The sequence below is a fragment of the Rattus rattus genome, chromosome 13, assembly GCF_011064425.1.
Source record: "Rattus rattus isolate New Zealand chromosome 13, Rrattus_CSIRO_v1, whole genome shotgun sequence".
Lineage (NCBI taxonomy): Eukaryota > Metazoa > Chordata > Mammalia > Rodentia > Muridae > Rattus > Rattus rattus.
In genome coordinates, this window is record NC_046166.1 from 27,133,723 (window position 1) to 27,161,116 (window position 27,394).

Here is a 27,394-nt window from a genome sequence, read left to right on the forward strand (position 1 = left end):
CTCTGTGTGGAACTTTACACTTTCTCCCTGTAGGCAGATTTAGAAATGAGATTTATGGAACTAGAAATATAACTTTATGGTAGAGTGCAAGGTTCAAGTCCCAGCACTGTGGGGGCTTGAGCAGAAAATACCCAACGGTGCCCAATGCTCATGTATAAATATAAAGTATAGAGTCTCATCTCACTTTTCACATACAATTTCAATTCTATTTTCATTACTTTGGCCTTGGGTCATTTTATCTCTTATCGTCTTGTGCATACACAGTCTGTCAGGTGCCCTGGAACCAGAAGGGCAGCCACAGGATCAGGCAGCACATGGACAGTGGGTTAAACAAGCCTCAGGAAACCAAGTCTACGGGCAGCATGTGAAGTCCACTGCTGTGCACAGATGAGCACATGCTCAGTGTATGTCATACTTTATTCCGGAGAGTGTATCTCAGCCAGATACAGTGCAAGAGGAAGGTGTCTAAAGATGGGCCGTGTTTGAAGGATTTGTTTCTGAGCAAAGTCTTCATGCCTCCATTTTCATTGTTTCTTGATCAGATTCATTGGTTCCTACTTCCATTGCTGCCACACCATGCCAGTTTACTGATGGAGTTTCCTAAAATGGAGGAAGAAGAAAATATGTGTTCACTAAAAGATTTAAGGGAGAAAGAAGACAAAATGAAAATATCATACATTTCCCCCATGGCCTCTCCATGGATATCGTCTGTACTTTGCATCTCTGCAACTAGAATCTGCTCTAAAGTTCCAGAGAGGCAGCCTCCTGCCAGCCCAGGCGTGGGAAGGAGCCTCCTAGCTGTGTAAAGCAGAGACAAGAAGGAGCATCTCATGCTCCAGAGGGATTTTCTTAGTCTGGACCACAGGTCCTATCCCAGTCCTACCTGCAGTAGTGAAGTTGTCAATTAAGATTATGCACGAGACAAAGTCGGACTGAAGCCTCCCACTGCTGAGTTCCTCTGGGATTCCAGGGTAAATCTCGTCTTTTCTATCAGCAGCCCCTCTGTAGGCATTTCAGTTTTATAACTTGGACTGGTCCTCATAATTACCACTTTCCACCATTTTATATACACTCTCCATCATCTTCCCTCTCCATCTCTGCCCTTTCCAGTTTTGTTAGTCCTTTTGGGATAAAAGCATATTAGACAAATCCTTGTTTGTTTAATTCATGCTAAGGTCTGAATGCCCCTTCCAAGGTCCACATTGAGGCAGCAAAGCCCCTCAGGCTGAGAGGCTGAGGTGTTCTTTTCCTCCTGTGATCTGTAAAATCAATTATTCCTTGTTGTGTTCTCTTGGCAGGCATGGTGACTGATGTACACTTTCTATTGTCTTGAACTCTGATTTAAAATTTAACTGCTTAGTTTTCTTTTAAAGGTGTTGAACTGTATTCCCAACGCAACAATATTAACGGTGTGGCTTAGGAGTGAAATTATGAGTTTTGACACCACAGGGAGGATTAAATACCCTTCTTTAAATTCTCTTGCCTTCAACTTTGTGCTGTGTAATTGGAAGTGTCTCCACAAGAGGATACAGAACTCAAGGTGACAGCTTAGAAACAGAAAAAGGACTTTCCCTGGACAAGGAACCCACGGACATCTTTTAGCCTCAAGAAACATGAGTCAACATCTGTTCTGTGTAAATTAGTTCATCTTTATCATTTTCTTACAACAGCAAAAGCAAACTAAGACAATCGGACTTAAGAGGCGGGTACCACTTTTGCTCTACAAAGAGTAAGTTGTAAAATGTGTAAGGGCAAGTTGGCCATGGAAACACTGTGCCAGGGATCAGAACGGAACAGGGAGCAAAGCACAAACTTCACTATCAGGGACAGAGTTCTTTAGACCTGAAACCAGATCAAAGGTCATGAGATCCAAATCAAGTCTCGGTACTTCCTGAGTTTCCTGGGACCTTCCCTATGATTCTCTCCACGCCCTTAGATCTTACTCTAGAAGACAATCTTAGATCAGAAAAGTGCTTGGCTCCTCCTACCTCTATTTGTTATTAACAAGAGAACAATACAGATTAGGTCACAGTGAGCTGCTGTAAAATAGTTAAGAAAAGGATTTGTGGTGTATATATATATATACATACATATATGTATATATATTTATTTACAGTTGAGACAACTTCATACTTGTATGAGACAATGTTCATTCACCATGTGCTCAGATTTTTCAGGAAATTATTCTTTAAGTGTTTTTAATGCCTCAGGCTCGCACTCTGAACTGTAAGACACAGTCTCCATTTCTTGCACTATTCCATTATGCCTTGGACTATGTCTTTAATACACACTCTAGTCATAAGACCATTTTAAATTAACACGATGAAGTAAGAAATCAATTGGCATATCCACTAATTTGGCAGGTGGCTTAATTTTTAAATAGCTACTGAGTTTACTATTTTGGAAGAACCCACCACATGGCTAAAATTTAATCATCCCAGGGCTCTTCCTCCTAAGTTCTTTTTTTTTTTTTTTTTTAAGTGAAAACCATAAACATACTTATAAATACTAAAGGCCTGGGGAAAGGCTGACAAAGTCAGAGGGTATTATGTTTAAATGTCATGTCATTTTCAATTCATAACTGTGTTTCCTTCTATACTAAGTGGCTTTCATTTCTAAGAACCCAGCCTCAGATCTGGGGCTGCTTCCCAACCCACTACTTGGAGTCCTGATTGTGGCACTCAGCTGAAACATGAGTTCAGTTACCAAATATAGCCGAGTAGAGTAAGAGAACAGATGAGAGTCTCAGGCCACAGTTGTCTCAATCCCACAGACCAAGCAGTCCTTAATGGACAGGCAAGGCAGACCTCCTCTCACCAGGAGAGAGAAGAAAAGCTCCTGGGAAATCCATCGCCCTTGTGAAGGCTTCAAACCAACCAAGCATTGAAAAGTTCTGTACACAGCTTAACACACTTACTGGTAAGACGACACTTTTAAGACTTTTAAAGTTGGAAATATTTCAATAGCTTTGCCTGGCACTGTGATACTATTTGGAAAATGCTTGAGTTTCTTCCTTTCATGAGGATAAGAAATGTAATGTTAATTTTGTATTTTTCCCCCAAAACAGGTAACACATAAACTTTGCTGGATTTCTTTCTGCCCACACTGTCAGACAACTAACTTAAGTTTATAATCTTAGGTGTGCTAAATCATTCTGATCAACTCCAAAAGGGTTAAATAAGTTTGTGTTGGAGTCAAATTTGTCGAGAGGGTATATGTGTTATATTTCATAGTAAATGAAACTGTAGCCATCTTGACTGTCATCCATGTTTAAGCTAAAAACTGATGGCTTAAAATAATAAACCTTGATCTAAAATAAATAAACGTTAAGGTGTCAAAAAAATAAACTTTAGGTTTTAAATATTTTGAGTTATTTATTACCTCTTGAAAGATTTGAAATTAACCAACAGGACATAAGTAAATTAGTTGGGCATAAAACCAGGTAATATAGTTTTAACGGATACATGAATAAAACATTTTTGACTGTGGATATCTACAGTGCCGTCTGTCAAAGATCAATATCAAAACCCAGTCCTGTATTGTGTTGTTTTTAAGCTACTGAGAAAATTGTCTTGAATCCAACACATGATGTTGGTGAAGAATTATTTCAGTCTCATATTACTTTTTAGCATTTTCTAAAAATACTAATTAACTTCTAGTGTAAATACTACAGCCAAATACAAGGTCTATTACTTGGCAATAGAAAACCATTCAAAATCTGTTCCACTTCTCTGTCTATCGAAACCATGTCCTTTTTACATGATGAAGATACTATCCAACTTTTTTTCGCAAAGAAATTGAGTACTCTGCTCAAATATTCAGAACTTTGTAACTGCTAACTGAAGAGGAGGTCAGCGGTCCTATCTAGCCATAACCCGCTCTGTAACTACAGGATTGCACATTCCTGGTCCTGTTGCTCTGGCATTGGTTGTGGGCTGGGGTCCCTTTCTCTGGCTCTGTGTCTGCTCTCTGACCAGTCTTCTTTGTTCTGCAGCTAAAAGTGGATATTTAAATTGCCACAGGTCACACTTCTTCTCACGAGAAGGAGTAAGGATCACTCTGGGAAGTTACCACCATTGTAACTTCTTGGCTTTGGTTTTGTCGGTTTTGTATACTCATTTCTAAAGGTGCAAAGAGGAAATATTTGTGTGTGCAAAATAAGTTGGCCTAATTCTTTAACATAAAGTAACTGATACTCATGCAAGGCCAAGACAAGAGTCCCCACTGCTTAAACAGGGTAGTCTGGGGCCTTTGAAGGACACTGTGATTCTGGAGTTCACCTATGAATCAAGGCCATGCAGAGTGAGTGGCCAGGGCCTGGTAAAATTCCAGCCAAGAAAACAAAAAGTAATCAAAGCATTATGACAATAATTTGCAAGTGACACAGCATCATAGCAGAGACTATAGGAACATCTTGGGTAAACAATTTTACTACACACAGGAATAAAACCTCTTTGACTGGATATCTACAGTGCAGTCTGTCAAATGTGATTTTTGAATGGAAGTGATAAATGAACAAATTACAAGTAAAAACTACAGTATTCCCAGTGGATTCAATATGAAGATGATAAAATGAAGAGGGTACCAGGAAAAAAATCTTCAAGTTCTCCTCATTAAACACAGTCTATGGCTGTGTCATAACTGGATGAACTGTCAGCTTCCGTTTACAATTTAGATAAAATGTCTTACTTTGACAGGGTGGATTGTGTATAAAACCACAGGGTGAATTTGAGATACCTTTTCACAATGGCAATTATCTGATGATCAAAAAGAAAAGAAGTTTGCACATTATTAAACCATGATTTTATAACTAAAGTCATTTTGCATCAAACATAGGATTTTTGTGAATGTTTTCACATTTGGCTGTTGCCCTACAGGGTTCTTTATAATGACCAGAAAAATTACTGAAATGAGGAAAGAGAAAACAGAGATTTAAAAAAAAAGGAAGAAGGAAATAAGAAGCAAGAAATTAGTCTAAAATTAGCCATGATTCTAAAGCAATAAATAAATAAACAAACAAACTTCAAAGCCTCTGTTCTTAGCTTTGACCTTCATAGATAGATTTTCTGAAAAACATCAGCAATATTGAATGGTTTAATCAAAAGCGTTTATTCCTTTTTCTGTGTCTATAAACAAACAAATGAGGGTGCTTAAATATCTAAGTCACTTACACTAGAAAATTTCCGCCTAAGCTTATGACTTGAATTTCCTATATCTATCTAAATCCCACCATAGAGCTGATCGGCTTACACTCTTCCAACACTTGACATTATTTATTCTTATGCATATGTGCGTTTTCAGGGGACTATTGAACCATCTCTCCCTGTCTGAAACCTCCAAGGCACCAGAAGAGTGCTTCTTTCGCCCTAGTACACACGATTAAAGGATATAAGATTCCGTCTCCTTTCTAGCATCAGTTTTTCTTTCAGACTTCTAGCAGCTCTCTGGAATGTCTTGGCCATGGTGTTTCTTGACATATTCTACAGAAAACAATTATTCTCCTCTTTGCTAAACACTTCCAACGATTACCCATAGTATCAGCAGTGGGAAGAGAGAGCTCTATAGTTACACACAAGCTTCAATGCTGAGTCTGCCAGCTCCGAATGCTACACATTGAGCCAAATATTTCAGCCTTTTTCTTTCAGTCTTGGATAATAGAAATACTAAAGTAGAAACATGATGTGTGCTCCATCAGGGTCCGATGATTTACTGTGAGGATGATTAACTCAGAGGCAGTCAGTCATACGAAGCTTTGGTTTTACTCTGCTATTCTTATACTCTGCACTGACTGTGTGTGTCAAGCTTGTCTTTCTTGCACTTTAAATTTAAGAAATAATTCTTAAGCTGAGTGTGGTGCCACATGCCTTTAGTCCCAACACTCAGGAGGCAGAGGCAGGCAGATTTCTGTGAGGTCCAAGACCAGCCTGCTCTACAGAGTGAGGCTAGGACAGCTAGGGCTGGTTATACTAAAAACGATGTCTCAAAAAAACAGAAAAAAAAAACCAAGAAAAGAAAGAAGGGGGGAGAGATGGGGAGAGAGAGAAAGAAAGGGAAATATCTCTGGAAGGTTTCTCATAAGGTTTCATATATATATATATATATATATATATATATATATATATATGTGTATGTGTGTGTGTGTGTGTGTATGTGTGTATGTATGTATGTATATATATATGTATATATATATGCACATATATTTTACTCACAATATAGAGGATTCTCCTAAGTGTCATGAATGTAATTTTTCTGTGCATCAAAGTCAACAATTGTAAAAGTCACGGTTATTTATAACATATAGATGTGCCTATCTTTTTGCTGTTTTCATATTCATAAAGCATTGTGAACCATGTATATATATTACAATTTCAGGACCTCAAAAATAAATGCTTCCCCAAATACTAGGATAGCAATGCTAAGATTTCGTTTTTGTTTTACTTTTTTTTTAACTTTTTATAGATTCCTCGTGACTTTCACACCATTCACTCCAGTTCCACTCATCTCCCTACCACCTCATAGTCACCCTTTGCCCTTACAACTTCCTCTCCAAAATAAAAAACACGAACAATCAAAGCACAGGCCGCACCTCGTCCTGAAAGCTGTAGTTTGTCACAGTGTGTACTGCATTCACACACCTTCTCTTGTAAATGTCCACTGCGATGAGTCATTGGTCTGTTTGAGATCTCTGGCTTCTGTGACAATATTGGATCCTCACAGGGCCTCCTCCCATTTATCCTTTCATTGCTCTGTGTCATGGAGATTCTGCAGCTTCAGATAGCATGACTGGCCTTTTCATGTGTCCCAGCCATCTGCAGATGATTAGATGGTGGAGTGGCCAACTCAAAGCTGTGGACCTGGGCCTGGGTGGTAGTTGAGCTGGTCAGCCTGCCAGCGCTTCCCTACCCAAACTACCAAGGTGAGCCCTCCAGACTGCTCTGACGAGGCCATCCAATGTGGCCATCAACAGGAGGCAGAGTCCTGGTCTCATTCCCTCACCTCCAGAAGCTGACTCACCAACACTCATGCTTCCAGGGCCAGCTCCACTGTGCTTCCCAGTCAAGGCACGAGGCCCTCTCCCAAGTGCTGCAGCCTTGGATGGGCTGGACCACCTCTCCTGCTCTCACACCCTGGAGGCTCACTCACTTGAGCCTTCTCCATCAGGGCCAGCTCCACTGAGTTGCCCAGGTGAGCTGCAAGGTCTGCTCTCCCAGGTGTCATAGCCAGTGAGGGGGCAGGGCTATCGTGCCCTCAGGGCCAGCTCTCCCAACTACCATAGGTGGTGAGGAGGAGGCCATCAGTCCCACATCTAAGCCACCTCAGCTACCTCAGGCTAGATGAGTGTCAGGGCCAGTTCTACTTTTCCCCCAGGATTGGCTCACCCTGTCCTCCTCAACCAAGTCCAGCCCTACTGTGTTGGTTCTCCTGAGGGCTGCAGGTAAGAGACAGAGCCAGCTTTCCTGTTCTCATGACCTCAAGGCCAGCTCTCCCCAGTGGCAGTGCCAGTGTTCCTGAGCTCTCACCCGGGGGGCCGGGTTACCTGCACCCACTATCAGGGTCAGCCCTGCTGTGCTCTCCAGAAAAGGTACAGGGTCAACACTAAAGTGCTGTGGCTGGTGAGGGACGTGGCTATGCTAAGATTTCTTATGTTAGGATGTATGATACACATACAAAATCCAAAATCTTCAATATAAACACTATATGTTCTACATTTTATAGTATAATTTCACAGAATTCAGATGATATTAACTCAAGAAGAAACTGAGCCATAAAATTACACGTATAAAGAACCAACTAATTGAGTGGTAAAAACTTTACAAAATGAGTGAAATATGCACAGAAAGTTAAGAAAATGTGTGATCATAGGAGTTTACACTTGGAAGCAATATCTGTTTAGAATAAGCAAGAATTCTGATAGGTTGTGTGTTCATATCTGTAGGTAGTTGAGCGTCTTGGTTACCTCGTGGTATTGGCTGACCCTCCCAAACCTTTGCAATACCAAATGTTTACTTATGAGCAGGAAATTGACAACATGAACACATGTCAAAATTTACCTGCACGAATTTGCCTGCAAAGCACTGTGGGAAAATACCAGCAGCTTCTGTTTCTCTGGTAGTTTAAGGGAGACGAAAGCCTGAGCCCAATCTCGGTGTGTGGCAGTCATCACCCGTCTCTCCAACAATTGAGAGGCTTCCAATCAGTCATGGTCTATGGACGTCATTAAAAAACATGCCCAAAAGTCAGCCAATCCAGGAAGGATAAGAAGGCATTTAAGTATAAGAAATACAGAACCTGGAAATTATTTCTTAGTTTACTACTCTTACCTCTTCTATTAAATGTTAGATTGTAGATGTGAAGAGCTCAGTGGTGGGGCACTTAGTATGAGTTCTGAGCCCTAATTCTTGGGCCCAACAATGAGCAAAAAGTCAAAGGAATGCTGAGATGTTACTTCTTCCGATGGTTATGTCCTTAGGCTACAGAAGAGAAGCATAACTCATAGTAGGTACCTTTTTAACCATGTCCATATTATATGTTTCAAAGAGTTAGCAAACTTTACACAATTCTGTTGAATATCCTTTATGGGAAATGTTTAGAACCAAAGATGTCTCAGATACTACATTTTTTCAACATTTGTATATACATAATGGGGCACATAGGAGATGGGAGCCCAGAATTATTAAGCAAAACTGTTTTATATATGCTTTACATATGAGGCCTGAAAGTATATTCTCAATGGTATTATTAATAATCACTTTTAACAATTTTCATGCAGACAACAGGACTCAATGGAGAATTTTCTACTTGTGATGTCAGATCAGCCAGTACTTTAAAAAGCATAGGATTTTAGACTATTTGGGGATTTCCGGTTTTGGGATATGGGGGCTCAACATGTACTAGAATTGCTGACAAACAGAATGGGTGACTTTTTTGCTTCTGATTTTTTTCCCAAGACACTTTCCTTGGCTGTTGATAAGAAATGTAAAAGTCAGAATCATTAGAGATAAGTGTTTAATATGCTATCTTTAACGTTTCTAAATGAGCGAGTGGTGTACCTCTTCCTTGCAAATGCCCGTGGTTCTGTCATGAGCAAGTCCATTGGTGGCATAGTTGGATGTGTTTTAGTCTTTCCAGCATGTGGGAATTTATGAAATAACAAATGTACAAGCCAAACCAATTTCTCTGGCTTTAACTGAGAAAGCACTCCTGATTCCACTTAGTATTGATGGTCAATAGCAAACACAGATACGTTGAGTTTTCATTTCTTAGTGTTTGTTGGTTTGTTTGGAGCTGGGGCTTATGTGTGCCATAAGATGAATGTGGAGGTCTGCATAGAGCTTTCGAAAGTTGGTTCTCATGTGAAGGCGGCTCTCATTTCTCCTTCTGCACTGCATACTCCGGGCAAGCTGGGCTACGAGCTTCCAGGTGATTCTCGAGTCACGGCCTTCCATCTTGCCATGGGGATGCTGGCATTGTAGTGTGCAGCCGTCCATCCAGCTTTCTATGTGATTTTCAGGGATCAAATGCAAGTCACCAGGCTGCGCAGTTAGTATTTAACCTCTGAGTCACTTCGACAGCCCCGCTGATCCCCAATCTTAATTACTACAATAATTGTTAGATCATGCATCATACTATATATGTGAGTATTGTGTATGTGTATTCTGCCATGTATGTGGGACACAATGGCTCTTATAAGAGGCTGAAGAGGCTACCCTGTTCAGAGGAACTACACTGAAAGTCAAGGCAGGAAGTTGATACAGATGCAAGGGGGATACTCTATAGAACTGGATCAGAACCGCAGGCACAGAACTGCTAAGAGTGCAGAGCTGTCAAATGAGGGTCTCAATGACAAGTAACTTTAAATGTCAGTTTCAAGTGGCCCATGTGTGTCAGAGGTGAGAAAAACTATTTGACCTGGAGCCTGGAACAGGGGCAGAGGTCTTTTTCAGTAACATTTTTTTCAGTAATGTAATAAGTGAGACAGCTCATTATGAGTAACCAGGACATGGGTTAATGTTCCTGTCCTATCTTAGTCTTGTGCCTATCACGCCTCCTTCTTTTTCCTGAACCCATGTTTCCCATGGAACTATTGCCAGATGACATACAGACCCAGTCTCCGGGCTTCTCTTCTAACTAGCATCTCCTGTGATTGGTTGTAACAATCTATGACCATGAGCTTACTCTCAGCAACTTGGTCCCAGTGGTGTATTGCTTGCTCTTAGAAAGCTGCTTCTTCAGGGATGGGCACAATTTGATGACTTTGATGGCATATGTGTATGACACAGACCCCTGTATATGATCCATGTATAGTGGCACTGCTTAAAGATGAATAGAATTGCCCAGCAGTGGTGGTGGACGTCTTTAATCCCAGCACTCAGGAGGAAGAGGCAGGCAGATCTCTGTGAGATAGGCCAGCCTGGTCTACAGAGTGAGTTCCAGGACAGCCAGGGCTACACAGAGAAATCCTGTCTCAAAACAAACAAACAAACAAACGAAACAAAATCTGAACATTATTCTGTGATGCCTGACCACCACAGAGGCATAACCATGGGTGCATCTGGATTTACCTTAAAGAAGTTGGGAGACAGTGAACTAGATTATTGGGGGGAGGGCGGCAATGGGGGGAGGATGGGGAGGGGAACACCCACAAAGAAGGGGAGGGGGAGGGATTAGGGGGATGTTTGCCCGGAAACCGGGAAAGGGGGAAAGGGAATAATACTCGAAATGAGTATAAGAAATACTCAAGTTAATAATAATAATAAAAAAAAGAAGAAGAAGTTGGGAGAAAGGGGATGCTCTTGAAATATCAGACTACTCTTGTTGTTTCTTTCTGAGCAATATATTAGGAACAACCCTGGGTTTTGATTGTCCCCATGTTCTGAGGCTGCAACAACACAGTAGCTACAGGCCCTGCAAATTCTGGACCTGGGTGCCATCCAGTGGTGAGATCCGGAAGTAATTATAGACGCATAGAAAATAGGCAGTTGACTTAGAATTCTTAGACGGACACACATAGCAGGTTAGGAAGACAAAAGTAATACTTAACCTTGAGACAGTATTGCATGACAAGCATCTTGAGTGTTGAAAAGAAAATCATCCCCTCACTGGATAATCGGAATGAGGTCAGGAAGCTTGTAGAATGAGGTGTCAGGCAGGAGTCAGTGTGGGGAAAGTCTTAGAGAGTTTTTTTTTGTTGTTGTTGTTTTGTTTTTTTGTTTTTGTTTTGTTTTGTTTTGTTTTGTTTTTGTGGTGCTCATTGGGCTCGCAGAAATAATCATTTCAATATTCTAAAAAAGAAACCAAAAGACACAGAAGAACTTTTTGTAAAAAATAAAGCAGTAATTCTTGAGCTTCAAGCTACACTCAGTAAAATTTAAAGTGCAAAAGAGGCATCCACAGGGGGCAGGGGGTGGGAACAGCAAACAGGAGGAAAAAATAACAGCAAGAGGACAGGCTGCTCGGACATTTCCGGTTGGCATAAAGGAAAGTGTGAGGAGGGACCTGTGTGGCTTTGGGTACAGTGCACAGGGCAGGCAGTTGTGTGGGTTCAAGGCAGACTTGAGAATGCCAAGGAAAGGAAATAAAATAACAGAAAACTTCATGAACTGAAGAAAGGTATGGATATACAGAAGGTCAGGGGTCACAAGTCAAATGTAAGTCAATGAGATCTACGCCATGATGGGTTATAATGAAAGCATTTTAACATGATTCTCAAGGGTGGAAGAAAGTGAGCACTCAAGGATGTGAGAGAGGGCGACAGGTAATTACGTAGGTGAAGCCCAATTTACCTGACAACCAATTTCCCAACAAAATCAAATAGTCTAGAACAGTACATCTCAACCTGTGGGTTGCAAACCCTTTGGGGTTGAAGGACCACATATCAGATATTTACATTACAATTCATAACAGTAGAAAAATTGGAATTCTGAGGTAGCAGCAAAGAAAATAATTTTATGGTTGGAGGTCTTCACAACATGAGGAACCCCACTAAAGGGTCAACAGTTTAGGGAGGTGGAAAACCGCTGTTCTAGAAGAAAGTAGCATGAGTTTGTTTTTTCACAGTACTAAAGAAAAATTATCAAGAAATAATTCAGTGTTCCAAAAACCTATGCTTCGGAAATGGCAGAGACACTCCCGGACAAAGAAAAGCTGAGAAAAAAAATTGTATTTTCAACACACTTACAAAACAAACTTACGAAGACATACAAAAGGAAGAACTACAAACTGGAGGAGGGCCATGATAATAGCTAAGAAGAGAGCATAGAGAAGCCGCCAATAGAGTAATTACACAAATTCAGAATATGCTAATGTTTAAACAAGATGCATAAGCCACCCCTAATATGCGAAAGGCAACAGAGAAATGAAAAATGGGGACTGGAGAGATGGAACAGTCAACTAAAGTGCTTGTCTCAAAATTATAGCTCCGACCCCCAGAATCTGTGTGCAAAAGAGGAGGCCCATGGCGTACTCCTGGGATCTCAGTGGTGTTAGAGGTAGAGACTGGAAGCTTGGCTATGCGGTCAACTTCCACACCAATGAAAGACTTGTCTCAAAGGGAAGGAAGCACCCAGTCTTCACATATGCACTGTGTTGGGAGCTGGAGGGTAGGAGCATCCACGAGCTTACCAACAATTCCCAACTCACCGGGAGGAAAAAATGCAAAATGGAACACTAAAATTCAAATTGTGGGAATTGTGAACATCGTATAATCATCTTCTATTAGCTCTTTGTTTAGCCTCTTCTTTGTTTCCTTTTGTATCTCAATCAGCTTGTTAAGTTGCTGTTGGTAAAAAGTATATTTCTATGAACAAAATATTTTTGCCTGTATTTGAGGTGCTATGCTCCCATGCATGAACATGGGTGTGTGTGTGTGTGTGTGTGTGTGTGTGTGTGTGTGTGTGTGTGTGTGTGTTCTGAAGCTGACATGGACTGTCTTCTTCTCCCTATCTCTACTTTTATTGATTGAGATTGGGGTCTCTTAATTGAATCCAGAACTCATCGACCAGCTAATATAACAAACCAGCTTACTCCATGCACCCCCCAAATCTATATACATTTATTTGGGGCTAGGGTTGTAACTCACTGATAGAATGCTTCCTTAACATGCCAAAGGCCCTAAGTCCAACGCCTAGTGCTGAAAGAAAAAATAAATAAATATATATTTTTAAAAGGATAACTGCATTGATAACGTACTACTCAAAGGACTCAGAATCAAATTGCATTAACCAGGGAATTCTAGAAATTTTCCAAAGGAAGTGGACAGATGAACTGGTTAGACAAGCAGGATGGAGAAAGACAAACGGGGGCATTTTAGGCAAAACGGACAATATATGCAAAGTCATGTAAATCTAAAAGAACACAAAAGGTCTAAGGAACAGAGAGGCAGAACCTGGGTTGAGAGCAGTCTGTGTTTAAGAGGGTGTGCCGGAGAATTGTCAGATCGGCAAATTGTCTGTAGGTAAACAACCCAGATAGGCCGTGAAGCTTTTCATACCAGTCAGGAAGTACAAGGAGGAGGCAGAAGGCATTGACCAGACTGACTGTGTAAAAACGGTCTCACTTAAATCTTTGATCCCTAACTGTAAATTGCTTCAACTATATTAATGGCAGACAATTGCCATATTCCTCTGTATGGTTATTTTTTTATGTTTGATCAATCCCTAATATTGGACTATTAAAAATCACAGAAGAAAAACTACCTGACATACCTCGTCTTCCGTGAAGTTTCCCTTGCACTGGAACACAACTCTCATTAGCTGCATGCTCTACCATTCTATGACAGGAAGTGAAAAAGAGGATCATGAGGTTGACTTACATGGGCAGACCCAAGGAGCAGCCATTTCCCCTGGGGGAAGAAGCTAGAACCACACATATTCCAAGAATCAGAATTATGGCTTGAAGCAGTTTTAGGAGAGATGACATTTAAGCTAAACTGAACTGAGGAAAGATGAAAAGAAAAAAGAAGGCTTTTCAGGCCACTCACACTACTGGAGAGGAAGCAGTCAAAGATCAAAAGCTACAGAGGATCCCTCTTTTCCTCAAGATGCTTGTGCTGGGGTTGGGGATTTAGCTCAGTGGTAGAGCGCTTGCCTAGCAAGCGCAAGGCCCTGGGTTCGGTCCCCAGCTCCGAAAAAAAGAAAAGGAAAAAAAAAAAAGATGCTTGTGCTGCTTCCTGAAGGAGAAACACTTTCCTCTGGCGAGTTGCATGTAATTTTAAAAGCTACTGCGTTTGCCAGGGTTCAACCATGCTCTGGCTCCTTCTGGCTTCCCTTTTGCTCTACTGACCTTTGCTCTGGGAAGTGGACCATGCTACCAGTCCCACCAGAGACCCTTGAATCCTCAGATAAAACACACACACACACACACACACACACACACACACACACACACACACACACATTTCTTTACAATTTGCCTCCTTGGCACAATTACTGGGCATTACTTTCTCTCTCCTAGAAAAGTGTGCCCTTACCAATTTATTACCTCTGCCTCTCCACCTTCCCCAAATCTTGGTGGCTAGTCCCACCTAACCCCTGCCAAACATCCTTGGCCACTCACTTGTAGCAGAGGCGGCAGGTCCTAGCTCCCCTGGAGACCTTACATGGTTGCTGCATTCTTACTCCTCCAATGCGTGGCAGGAAAGACCCTCTCCCATTCCTTCTCTGCCTCTGCCTTTTCCTCCTGGGACCCAGAAGTCCCACCCATACCTTCCATCTGGCCTTCTTTACAATCAAGAACCAATTGGGGAACAGGACATTAGAATCACACTTCCCCTTACACTGTCATTTCTCTCATTCCTTCTTTACAGACCAAAAGCAAGATAAGTTGTACTTTTTTTTTTTTGCTTCATAGTCCGCATCTCTCACAGCATCATCAGATTAGAAAAAGCATGATTTAGCATCCAACAGGAAGTCTCAGGGAAATAATGGAGATGTTTGCAGTTGTGTATCATTCCTTTGGAAGACGGTCTTTTCGTTTTTGAAGTGTTGACTGACACAAAAATCTCTGAAGCGCAATTTTCCAGTAACCTCAGGCCACCTAGAAACCTTTTTGTTCATTGCACGTTGAGTGAGCGTTTTACATAGCCCGAGTGCATGTTCCAGCAGCAATAACTGAGCTGAAAATTAAATCTAGAGCAGGTACGCAATCATGCTATTAATTCACTTTTCACTGTGCAAGCAATTTTTAAATGGCACCTAATCCTGACGACTGAATCCTATAAGGTGGCGCCTGTTGAAAAGCTAACATGTGAATTAGTAAGCAGGTGAGACAATATATGCCTGCAGCAAACACTCCCAACTTAGCAGTAAGAATCGGCTGTTTCCCATCATTCACTTGGCTTAAGCTCCCTTATACAATGCTTTTCCTGAAGCTTTAAAACGTATCATAGTATGTTCATCTTATACTAAATTATAAAGGAGTTAGTGATGTATGGAGCTTGTTTCTGATCTTGTTTTATTAATATGATGCATGGTTTAGGAATCTTGCTTGTAAAACTATAATGTAACAGTGCTAAAGTACATGGTTAAGACAGCTATAGATTAACTGCCTGGACCTGAATCTTGGTTCTTCTCTGTGCGGAGGGTCTCACTGTGGACCCTGGCTTGCTGGGAGCTTTCTTCTTAGAACAGGCTACCTCCCAACACCTGGGTACTGGATTATAGACATGTGTAACCATGCAGGGCTGAGTGTTTCCCAGATATACAATTTTTTTCTAGTGAAAATAATACTGACTTGGATTCTGTATGATTCCAAATGCTGTATTTTATTGTTGTATAGATCTTAACCAGTTGTAAGTCTACCAAAAAATTTAAACACTCATAATCACTTACATATGTGTGCAGTCTTCAGTGCCTTCTTCGAAATGGGGTTGTAAACTCTTAAATGGTTTCATGATTAATTAGCTACATAAAATTTTACATGCATATTTGTTTTATACTTGTTTACTTTTACCATGATTCTGTCATCTCAAAATTAGAGTTGAACTGCCTGTTGCTCATAAACAAAATATATTTACATATTAAAAGTGATCTGAGTACAAACTTCCTTCATGAAGAGAACAATTAGGAAGGCTCCATGCTACAGAAGAGTCAAGACAAAGAAACTAGAGCAGCGGCTCTCAACCTTCCTAATGCTGTGACCCTTCAATACAGTTCCTCATGTTTCGGTGACCCCCGACCATAAAGTTATTTCATCGCCACTTCATAACTATAATTTTGCTAACATTACAAACTGGAGTATAATATCTAACAGAAGGATATCTGATGAACAACCCCTGTGAAGGGGTTGTTCGACCCCCAAAGGGGTTGTGACTACAGACTGAAAACCACTGAACTAGAGAACCGTTGAGTTGATAAAGGTAAGTACGATGATAGGAACAGGACAGTGGAGCTCATCAAGCCCAGCTCATCAAGCTAGATAAGCAAGCAGTTCCAATGCCCAAAACCAGATGTTCTTAGATGGTAAACTGCTTCACTTGGTCCAATTGTCATACTTCTGGGGAATACCCCACCAGGTTACTACTGGCAGAATGTGTTGAAATTCACCATGTTCAATATCTTCCTTTGATGACTTCTAAATGCTATCTTGGGGACTTTCTAACTTTTCCTCCTATGATGCTGTAAACAACATCTAGTAAAAGAACATCATAACTAGAGTGACAGAAGACTCACTGCTTCAGTGAGCAAAAGGGGAGTTTAAACTGATGCCCAAATGATACTATCATTTGATTCCAATGATATTCACAGATAAATGTCCTTTACAGAACACCTAGCTGTCTTCTACATCCTTTAAGACTAGACTGCTCCTCCCCACGTTATTCCTATGGTTCCTATGCACTTTTCACATTCTTTTGACACTCTATCAGATGTTTAGATTGCCTTCATGTCATTTGTTTAATGGCTCCAACTTCCCTATTTTATTACCCCATGTGGTGACTTTTTAACTCTTGAATGGAAGGACTATGTCATGATTCTAGGTCAGAAAGCAGTCAGCAAACATCATCCTCTGGAGTTAATCCATCCTATTGACATTTTATGTACAGAACTATGTATTTTTTTCCACTGCAAAACAAAAACCCTTTAGGGCCTTGGCAGATGACTCAGTGGTTAGGAATCTTTACTGCTCTTTTAAAAGACTAGTGAGCACCAATATAGGGTGGTTCACAACCTCCTATATAACTCTAGCTCTAGGAAATATGACACCCTATTATAACAGGACTTTCTCAGACCTGCCAGTGGTATAAATAATGACACAAAGGCTTTTTAACATTTCAAAGCTTAGGCCTTTTAGTTAGGGCAGTCTCCCAGACAGCTATCTAGCTTGAACTGACTAATCCTGGCATTATGTCCCATCATGTGCCTACTTCTACCTCTCTGCTCCACTCTGGTCTCTCAGTTCACCTGTGTGTCTGCTGGTGAATCTTTGAGTCTCATTTCTTCTCCCAGCATCCCTCTTTCAGAAGTTCCGCCCTCTACTCTCTGTGCAGCTATTGGCTGTCAGATCCTTATTACAGCCAATCAGATACCATTGTAGATTGCCTCTAGGCTAGTGAGGAATGACAATACCAAGATCCTCATGGCATTTAGCTCGCTGCCAGTAAAGAATGAACATCGAATATACAGAGACATACCTTCACATAGTGTACCCCAACACTCTAGTTCACCTATGAGGCCACCTGCATGGGCTCATAAACAAGTGTGTGCACATGTGTGCACACTGCACAGGTCTTTAATCCCAACTCCTTTCATAGACTGAGGCTAGAGAACTGCAAGGCCAAGGCCAAAGTCAACCCGAACTACATAGTTAGGCATGTTTCCAAATAAAAACAAAACAGGAATGCTACGACTTTTAAAAATTAACATTTAAGAATCGGTGTCCACAAAGTTTGTGGACATAGTCATGCTAATTAATTTATATCTCATTTATGGCTGCCTTCATGCTGACATACCAGTTAATAAATATAACAGGAATGCTTAAGCCGCAAAGTTAAAAACACAGTACATTTATACATCCTTTCTCGAGAGAGAGAGAGAACAGTTTGGAAATACTTAGTATGGACTGCACATTTACTCTCAGCACCTGAAAGTTAATACGTGATTATTGCTAGCTGTTAGAATTATGTTGAATGAATGAATATACACGATGATGACTGCACAAAAAGAAATGTTGAAATGGTTTATTAGAAACATAAATAAATAAATACATCATAACTCGTAAACACACAAATGCTTGATCTTTCTATTTATACTTATTAAATGGGTGAAATCTGAGATTATACATTTGCCCTTGGTGGATTCGAGCCATGTGTACAAAGTCAGTGTTCTATCAGAACACTGCCTTTGTCATCATGACACAAACCAGAGTCACCTGCAAAGAGCAACTCCAATCAGGAAATGGACTCCGTCAGATTGCCCTGTGGCCATGTCCAGGGTCATGTCCTTGTTTTATGATTGATGTGAGAAGAAGACTGTGGGCAGTGCTACCACTGGGCAGGTGCTCCGGAGTTGTATGAAAAAGTGAGCTGAGCACGGAGAGCAAGTCAGTAAGCAGCATCCCTCCATGGTCTCTGCTTTAGTTCCTGCCTCCAGGTTCTTGCATGAGGAAGCCTTGGCTTCCCTCCATGATGGACGGTAACCTATGAACCAAATAAACTTTTTCCTCCCAAAGTTGCTTCTGCTCATAGTGTCGATCTCAGCAACAGAAAACAAACTAGGACAGTCAGAGTTACTAAAATTCTCAAGCACTTATCTGAAAGCATTGCTGCATTGAGTGTTCCCCCTGACCCCTCCCCCATTGCTGATCCCCAACAGTCTAGAGAGGAGAGGGTGAACTCTTGGGTAGTGGCTTAGTCCCTGGAAAATACATATGGGGTCTTTGTGCCCTTCAAGCTCTTTCCAGTCCTTGGATTCCTTCAACATAGTCTTTGTATTTGCTGTATTCTGGCTGTGTCTCTTGAGCGATCTGCATCTCATTTTGATCATCCGGCTCTTGAGTTTCGAATTGCTGTACATTTGGGCTAATAGAAATACTTATCTATGTGCCCACTGTGGACCTGTCAGTGGGTTTCCTGCCAAAGACATCCTCTCGTTGAAGGGCATCTGCTTTCCAGCTTTGGCTATTATGGGTTTCATTTTATTCTAGGAATCTTTGGGTAATTCAAGCTGATTTGGGCAGTTCAACGTCCAATTCAATGAGGAACCTCCATGTCCCCTATGTGCCCATTTTTTTTGGACCTTTATGACTAACTATGTTGAACATTCCCTGCCTTGTTTATTCCTCTGTTGAAGGACATCCTTTTGGGTATATCCCTCCTTGTCTAGAAATTTTTCCAGTGAGAACCACCTTAGACTTATTTAACAATACTGGTTTGATGTGGAGGTCCTTGATCCACTTGGACTTAACAATGGCATGGATCGTTCTGCATTCTTCTACATGTTCTCCAGTTGAACCAGCACCATTTGCTGTCATTTTTTTCCTGATGGTTTTCTTTGTCAAAAAAAATCAAGTGGTGTGGGTGAAATTTCTACATTTGTTCCATTATTCATTGTCTTTCTGTACTAATACCATGCAGTTTTCTCACTATTGCTCTGTAATACTGTTTGAGATCTCTAGTGATTCCCCCTGAACTTTTTGTATTTTACAATTATCCTGGGTTTTTGTTATTCCTCCATGCTGTCAAGAATTGGATTGGTATTTTGATGGGGATATTTTTGGATACTTCTTGGTAGAATGGCCATTTTTCTTTTAATCAACCATCTGATCTTCGCTTCAGTGTCTTTTCTTAGATCTTATTGTGAGATCCATTGTTTCAGTTAAAGATAAGAAAATTTTTTTCAGTGCCCATGTGTCCTAGTTTTTTTTCAGGGCAGGGTGTTTATAAGCTTTAGTAGTTCTCTGGTGGAATTTTTTGGGATCACTTAAATATGACCTCCAGTTGCTGAGCTACTTAGATCTGGAAGCAGAGATAAGAAGATTGTGTGTTCAAGGCCAGGCTGAGCTACATAGCAAGAGGTTACCTCGAAAACCTAAAATAAAAATTTAATGGATTGTAAGTTGTAAGCACACAAATATTTGGTCTTTCTTCCAATTTATAGAATAAAGAAGATTGCTCTAGTGGCTCATCTTAAAGTTTCTTTCAATTTGTTGTTATTAATGATATGAAAAAAAACAGGGGAAGGGTTATTAACACTGATGAAGATTCTGTGTTGTCTTTCAGAAAGCAAGAACACAGGTTTCCTGTGCCTCCAGCTTCCTGCTACAAGTAACAAGTGTGTGTAGACTGCTCAAATATGTCAGAGACTTCCTCCCACGACTCCTTCTATGATTCCTTATCAGACGTGCAGGAAGAGGGCAGAAGTGCTGACTTCTTCCCAGGCCTCTCTGCTTTCCTCAGCCAGGAAGAAATAAATAAAAGCCTTGACCTGGCACGCAGAGCTATAGACAACTCTGAAACTGAAGATTTTGACTCCGAAAAGGAGATCTCACAGATTTTCAGCAAGTCTCCTACGAGCCTCTGCGAAACTTCTTCCTATGAGGAGAAGAAATCAGGCGAGCAGACTTCCTCAGAAGGACCTCGGGATAATAGGCGAGCATCTGTCCAGCCTCTAGCAGAACAAGCTGAAAGGATCACTTCCCCGGCGGCTTCAAAGAGAAAACCTGGGGTATCACCCCTGCTGGCCAGCCCCAGCTACATCCGGAGCCTACGCAAGGCTGAAAAACGAGGTGCAAAAGTTCCCAATCCAAGTGCAAAGCCCAAGGCTGCCCAGCAAAGCAAGGCTGGCCCTCAGAGCCAACTGTGCGACAAGGCAGCTAGTTTCATCGAGGAACTGACGTCCATATTTAGAGAGGCAGCCAAGCCAAGAAACAGAAGCCCTAATGGTGAGTCCTCGTCACCAGACAGTGGGTATCTGTCTCCTAAAAATCAGCCATCAACCCTGATGAGTGCCTCAGCCAGCCAGAGCCCCACTGCAGACCAGCTAGACCAACTCGAGATGGACGCAGAGGTCAAGCAACCCCAGGGCAGCCTTTGCTACCAGGCCCACAAGGCTGCAGAAGAGACCTTGCCACACACTCACATCCCGCACCCACAGCCCCAGAAAGCCCGCCACTTGCCATCGTCTGCACCTCGCTTCATCCAGAAGCTGAGGAGCCAAGAAGTTGCCGAAGGAAGCAGAGTTTATTTGGAGTGTAGAGTCACTGGAAACCCAGCTCCCAGAGTCAGGTAAGAACTCTTACTGTGAATGTAAAGCGACTTCGTTGACTTCTGGTGTTACTTCAAGGGAGAAGAGGAGAGATTTCTTGGGTTGTTTTTCCTCTGGTCTCTGCAGTAGAATTTTCTCAAAAACCTGCCAGACTAAAAGGAGGCCAAATCGCCAACACCACTAGGTACCCCAGGTGGGGCAGGTAAAGAGGCCATGAGAAATTCCAGCAGGCTGTTATATAGGAGTGCAGATTTTACAGAGCCTAGGCAGTGTAAAATGCGTAAATGGTTTATCGGAAGTGCGGAGAAAGGTGCGTGGTTTTAATCATGAGTCACTGAAGAAGGTAAAAAAAAGACTACCCCAAAGCTAGAGGTACAGAGATGACAGTGTACAGAGATCAAGCAGAGATAAACCCTAAAATAGACATCAGGCTTAAGGAATGGACCAGGTTGCCTTATTAATTAGAGACAGACACACACCCACATCTCCCAAATGTGGCAGGCAGAGTAGGCAGAATTTCTGTGTCAAAGACCAATAAACCAAGTCCGTAGCACGGCAGGCTGGTTTCCTATGTTTAGCGACAGGACACAGCCAAAGATGAGACCGCGAATTGAGTGCAAACAGAGAGCCAAAGAAGAAGGCTACCTCTATGTCCATTGTAACTCCTATAAATTCCTCTTATTAAGCTACAGGGTATATACCTTCTGTGCAATAAAAGTTTAGGAGAGGGCCCTTAAATTCATATCGCGGGGCTTCCAATCAGGGATCTTCCTTGGACTCGCCTCTTAAATCAAGACACTTTTGGGACTTGGTGTCTTTAACCCTGAGATGAAAAGTGTAATAAGAAATCACATTCTGTTTTATAATGTCTGAATTGAATCGTATGTAAAAATAACAGCGCCTTACTGTGGCCTGTAGCTAGTGTTACCCAGGCTCCTTAGGGTGTCTGATTTCTTAGTTGCGAGTCAGGTTTACACTATAAAGATGGGCATTTGTTCAGTTATTTGGAGGCTTCATCCCAACGATGCAAATGTTTAAAAGCAAACTCAAGTAATTTAACTTACAGAAAGAATGGAGTGGACAAAGTCAGCCACGTAAGTCAAAACAGCCGTTGTACGTGCAAGCTCACGCACGCGTCGCTGGCCTTGGTTTCTTACTTTACAATTATCGCTCAGAAGAAAGCATCAGGATAATTCACAAGCTCACAGTCAGTTTTTACTGTAATGTTTGATATTTTTAAGAAATGGACAGCAGGGGGCAGTAAAAACCTTCTTAATGGGTCTTTCAGCCGCTGTGTTCTTGTGTTCTACGTTTATGTGTTTTCCGTAAGAGTAATGGTTTCTTTCAGATTCTATTTTGTTTTTTTTAAAACCCACGGATTTTAGGAGCAAATACTCGCTGAGAAATATATTCGTATGCAAAACAGTGTTACTGATTTTGAAACTTCGTGGTTCGATTTACATTTATGTGCAAAATAGCCTCTTCCAAGTGTAATTCAGTGGCGAATGCATAACTTGTCAAAACTGACCGAAAGCACTCCACTTAGCACCAAAGGACTCAATCAAATGATCAGGCCAGGATCCCTTATTAAAGTTCAGTTAGTTGTCTGGTAACATAGGGAAGCATCAAAATCATGCTTGGGCTTCTTGGGGACAGTAGGTTTAGACATTTAGTTAGTAGCATAGTATTGTTAGTTATTTTCAAAGTACTAAAATCAATGACCGATGTTCGTTAGATATGGTAAACAGTCATTAGATCTTCGGTAAAAATACTCCATTGCCCATTGTCTAGTTAACTGGCCATTTTGTATCCTTTAGGGTTCATTTTTGTTTTAATTTGCTTTAAGAAGAAGGATATAAATCTACAATGAGGCCAGGAGTTTTGTTTTCATTCCTGTTTGAGGGATCTTGGTCATCTTGATCATGCATTTGGAAGTACACCAAACTTCATGATCATTAAACTTTATTGACCACATGAGACATGTGATGGATGGTCCTAGTGGAGAACCTTCTGTGAAGACAATTTTGCGTCAGGAAGAAAACCTTTAATAAAACAGTACTCACAAGGGTACATGAGAAACTGGCTCAGCCTGCATCAGTCCAGGGATACTGGCCTACATATTAGTGACACCTAGTTCATTGGCAGGATACCTTCTAAGGATCTAGAAGTCGTTGATTGTCTTAGGGAGAGGAAGGGAGTGTCAAGGAATCTGAAGCAATCAGTGGGCAAAAGCCCAAGAGATACGGCTTAGCAAACAGAGACACATAGTATTGGGCGGTTGGCAGCTATCCTGGGAAGGGGCAGGGTGTGGCTGGGTGGGGGGCAGACCAGAGAAAAGAATGCACTGTTGGCAGGTATGGCAGCAGGTGGTGAGATCCTGAGGGACTAGAACACTGGGAGAAACTTCACTTGTCAATAGTATATGCAAGGAAGCAGCCAGACCAGGGTTCCAGGAGGACACAGGAAGAGCACAAGGAATTTGCATTCAGCTCTGACGAAATGAGGCCGACGTTTAGTGATTGCCTTTGTGCTGGAGCCAGTATGAACGAACAACTTCCTACAACAGCATGGCTAGGCTACTTACTGCTAGCTTAGAGATCCTTAAAGAAGGCCAAAACTGAGACTGCTCCAAAGCCTCAGACCAGACTTGGTAGCACAAGCCTTTAATCCCAGCACTAGGAAGCAGATAGATCTCCTTTGAGTTCAAGGCCAGACTGGTCTACATAGTGAGTTTCAGGCCAGCCAGGGCTATATGGTGAGTCTCTGTCTTAAAAAGATCAAAACAGAAGAAAACCCTGGGTATCGTCAAACTAATAAATTAGATAAAGGAGCTCCAGTTAAAAGGAGGAGTGGGAGGAACAGTAATGAGAAGGCAGGCCAGTCATTTCATGGCATTCCTACTTTAAACACGCTGTTCCCACTGGTACAATGTGAAAGCAGTGTTCTTTCCCTCCTTTATTCTTACTTCTCCAGACAAAAATCTCAACAATTAAAGGAAAGAGAAGTTGTGTGTACGTAGCATTAAAATTGTATATAAGTTATTTCTTAACAATTTTAGCTTAAATTTTTCAAGATTTTTATTTATTTGTGAGTGTGTTCTTATGCTGCTGAATGTGTGTCTCTGTAAGTGTATGTGCACATGTGTGTGCAGTTGCCCCCTGGGCCAAAAGACAGCATTAAAGACCTTCTGGGCCATATGATGGGATGTGAACTCTGGTCCTCCTGATTGAGCTGTTTCTCCAGTCTCATACAAGTTGAATTGTTACATCATCTGTTTCTCCATTCTGTCCTGTCCTAATGGTGCTCCTTTCTCAGCCTTCAGAGGAGCATGGGGGCGGGATACCGGACACCACTCACCAATCTTGGTCCTCGGCACTCTCGAGTGGATAACTAGTTCATAGAAGGTTGTGATATATACCTATAATCCTAGCACTGGGAGGATAGAGGCAGATTGATCTTGAGTTTTAGATCAGTCTGGACTAGATTTGAGTCTAAATTTAGTCCCAAAACAACATGACTTTGTTATTATAAAAAGAGTCTTCCTCCTCCTTCTCCTCTTCTTCTTCCTCTTCCTCCCCTCCTCTTATTTGTTTTCTGGGACAGAAGCCACTATGTAACCCTGGCTGACCTGGAACTCACTATGCAGGGCTACATAGGACCAGACTGACCACAAACTCAGAGATTCACCTGTCTCTGCTTCCTTGGTGCTGGAATTGAAGCATATACACCAGACTCAGCTTCTGCATTTAAACGTATTTTTAATGGAACTTGTATCTTTTAAACCACTTAAATTTAAGAGGCCCTAGATATGAAACTGTACAGTGATGCATCAAATAGTAAAAAAAAAAAAGGTTGATTAATCACAGAGCCTAGAATGTAAGTCAGGTGGTTTTATTCCTATCATTCGGTCTGATCCATAAGAAGGTCCCGCCACTGTCCTTCTGACTGAACTGCTGTGTCTGGCTCAGTGGCAACCTCCAGAAGTAGAGTGGAGGAAATCATATTCCAAATACTTTCAAAGAGATGGTGGCGTGATATTTTCTACACAAAGAGATCCATAGTTCCTCATGATTGTGTCTCTTTCTCTTCAACCCATTAACGATCATCAGTCAGCACAAATGTTAAAAGATCGTGCATATTCTCTGCATAATAGCTGTAAAGAAATCTAAGTCTTCTAGTTGTGAGCAGCGATCTACACACTTTCATATTCAGAAATTGTAAGGTGAATGCCTACATTTATGAAAGGGAAAATACTTTCAAATACTCAACTACTGAAGTAAAAAGGATCCAGCATACACTTTAATATTCCAGACACGGTTCCTCAAACAGATGCCTATTAGGCCATACTTACCAGTCTTGTAAAGTTTTATTTAATATATGTAATTGCAATTAATTAAATTCTTTTTATAATTAAAACTCAGCACCGTCAGTGCCTCCACATAGTTTACATGAGCAAGACCTTGATCCTCATCAAAACAAAGCAACGAGAGTGTCCATATGAAATCAATACAGCACTGTCTGTGGGCATTTATGTTCCCTAAGGATAGTCATAATAAATAAAACATACCACGGATATTTATCTTAGTAAGACCATCTGTATGGACTGTGGTGGTTTGGGACAATATGGCAGTCACACCAAAGCCAGTAGATTATAGATGTGAAGATACACATGGCTTAGCCCAAGATTATTCCAAGAATAGCCAACATTGAGAACTCTATATGCCACCAGATTATCAAAATAAAAATAATCGACAATTACATTTGGTGTTACTACAATATGACACATGGTTATACGTAATTTGGAGCACAGTTTTAGGATAAGCAGTGAGTTTAAGATGTACACACATGAAACCTTTACATAACATCTCTGTAGAGATCTAATGTAAAGTGTCAAAACTTCCTTTCTAGAAGTTCTAGAAAAAATTATTGCAGTCACCCTTGAGTGTGCTTGTTCTCAACCCCATCTCTGGTCCATCTCCCTTTCAGATCTCCAAACTGTGATTCTTCATTCCGTCACCTCCAGTCTGCTCCCCTCCAAGCTTCATGCTCTCTCTCAGATGCTAGCACTGCCCTCTGATAGACTTCCTTGGGCCTACATTTGTTCATCCATGTCCCCATGACTCCCATCATAGTCCTTTTCAATGAACTGTCATCATAGCACTACATGCAGTGACTTTTTATATATGGAATAAAATGCACTGTCCTGGCAGATCCTAATAAGGTCTCTTCTGTTTGATTTATCCCGGCTTCTTACCACCGAAGAGTCCACATCAGTCTAAGGGAACTTACTGCACCTCCTTCATAGGGGCCCTCTGTGCCTTCTGCTCCTTCTGCGTGGAATGTTCTCTCTTCAAATTTTTCCATAAAGTATCTTTGGGGTATGTCTTGCTATATCTACCCTATGTTAAAATGGGGTGAGAGAGGTCCTGCCCATACCACACAATTGTACTATCTGGCAGTTTTCTCCATAAACTTTTATGACATACTGTGGATTACTGGTTCAATTTTACTATCCATTTCCTTCAACAGAATTAAAAATCCTTGAGTATAAGGACCTACCTTTTTTTGCATTTATTGGTGTCTGTGATCTAAAATGGCATCTGACATCTAATATGTGATCAATAAATACATGTTGAATAACTCCGGGAGTAAATTCCACTCCAAGGTGGAAGAAAATGTTGCCCTGGTGTTCTCAATAAAACTGAAAAAGCTATAAAAGTAAATGAATAAATTAAATCAAGATATATACATAATGAATAAACCAGAGGTGAATTTATCAGATCTGAAACTCAAAAATAAAATACCAATTAAGAGTAAGCAAGTTAAAAAGAAGTGCACAGGGCTGGAGAGATGGCTCAGCCATTAAAGGCTAGGCTCACAACCAAAAAGAGAAGTGCACGGTGGCTCAGTTAGCAAAGTGCTTGGTTAACATGCACAAAGCGCACGGTCTGATACCAAGCACCTGAAAATGAGCACACAAGCCAACAAACACTCGAACAGTGGAAGCAGGAGCCTTATCCATTCATAGCAAAAGGGGGATTGAGGACAGCCTGGCCTCGTGAATATACACAACTGGCGTGAATAAATGGTTTTCTTAAAGTTACTTTCTAAAACAACATCATCTTAAGCCTGCTGAGGTTGTCAGAATACAAACTAGTACACAAGAATGTCAAATGTTACATTAAATATGACAGTAA

General features: G+C 41.2%; 1 protein-coding gene and 1 long non-coding RNA gene across 2 annotated transcripts; one reads left to right on the forward strand and one right to left on the reverse strand.

Moving 5' to 3' along the window:
* Nucleotides 1-431: 431 nt before the first annotated feature.
* LOC116914890 lies at nucleotides 432-11,181 on the reverse strand. The gene is made up of 3 exons (XR_004389786.1): nucleotides 11,042-11,181; nucleotides 6,587-6,809; nucleotides 432-600 (listed from the first exon to the last, which is right to left on the reverse strand). It is a non-coding gene; the product is annotated as an uncharacterized LOC116914890 (long non-coding RNA).
* Nucleotides 11,182-20,199: 9,018 nt separating this feature from the next.
* On the forward strand, nucleotides 20,200-21,221 carry LOC116914992 (palladin-like). The gene has a single exon (XM_032919400.1). It carries the CDS (start codon nucleotides 20,286-20,288, stop codon nucleotides 21,219-21,221), a length of 936 nt encoding a protein of 311 aa, XP_032775291.1. The 5' UTR covers nucleotides 20,200-20,285.
* Nucleotides 21,222-27,394: the final 6,173 nt, after the last annotated feature.

What these genes read in the sequence shown, in the direction of transcription:
- LOC116914992 (XM_032919400.1), top strand. Translation starts at nt 20,286, where the DNA reads ATGTCAGAGACTTCCTCCCACGACTCCTTCTATGATTCCTTATCAGAC.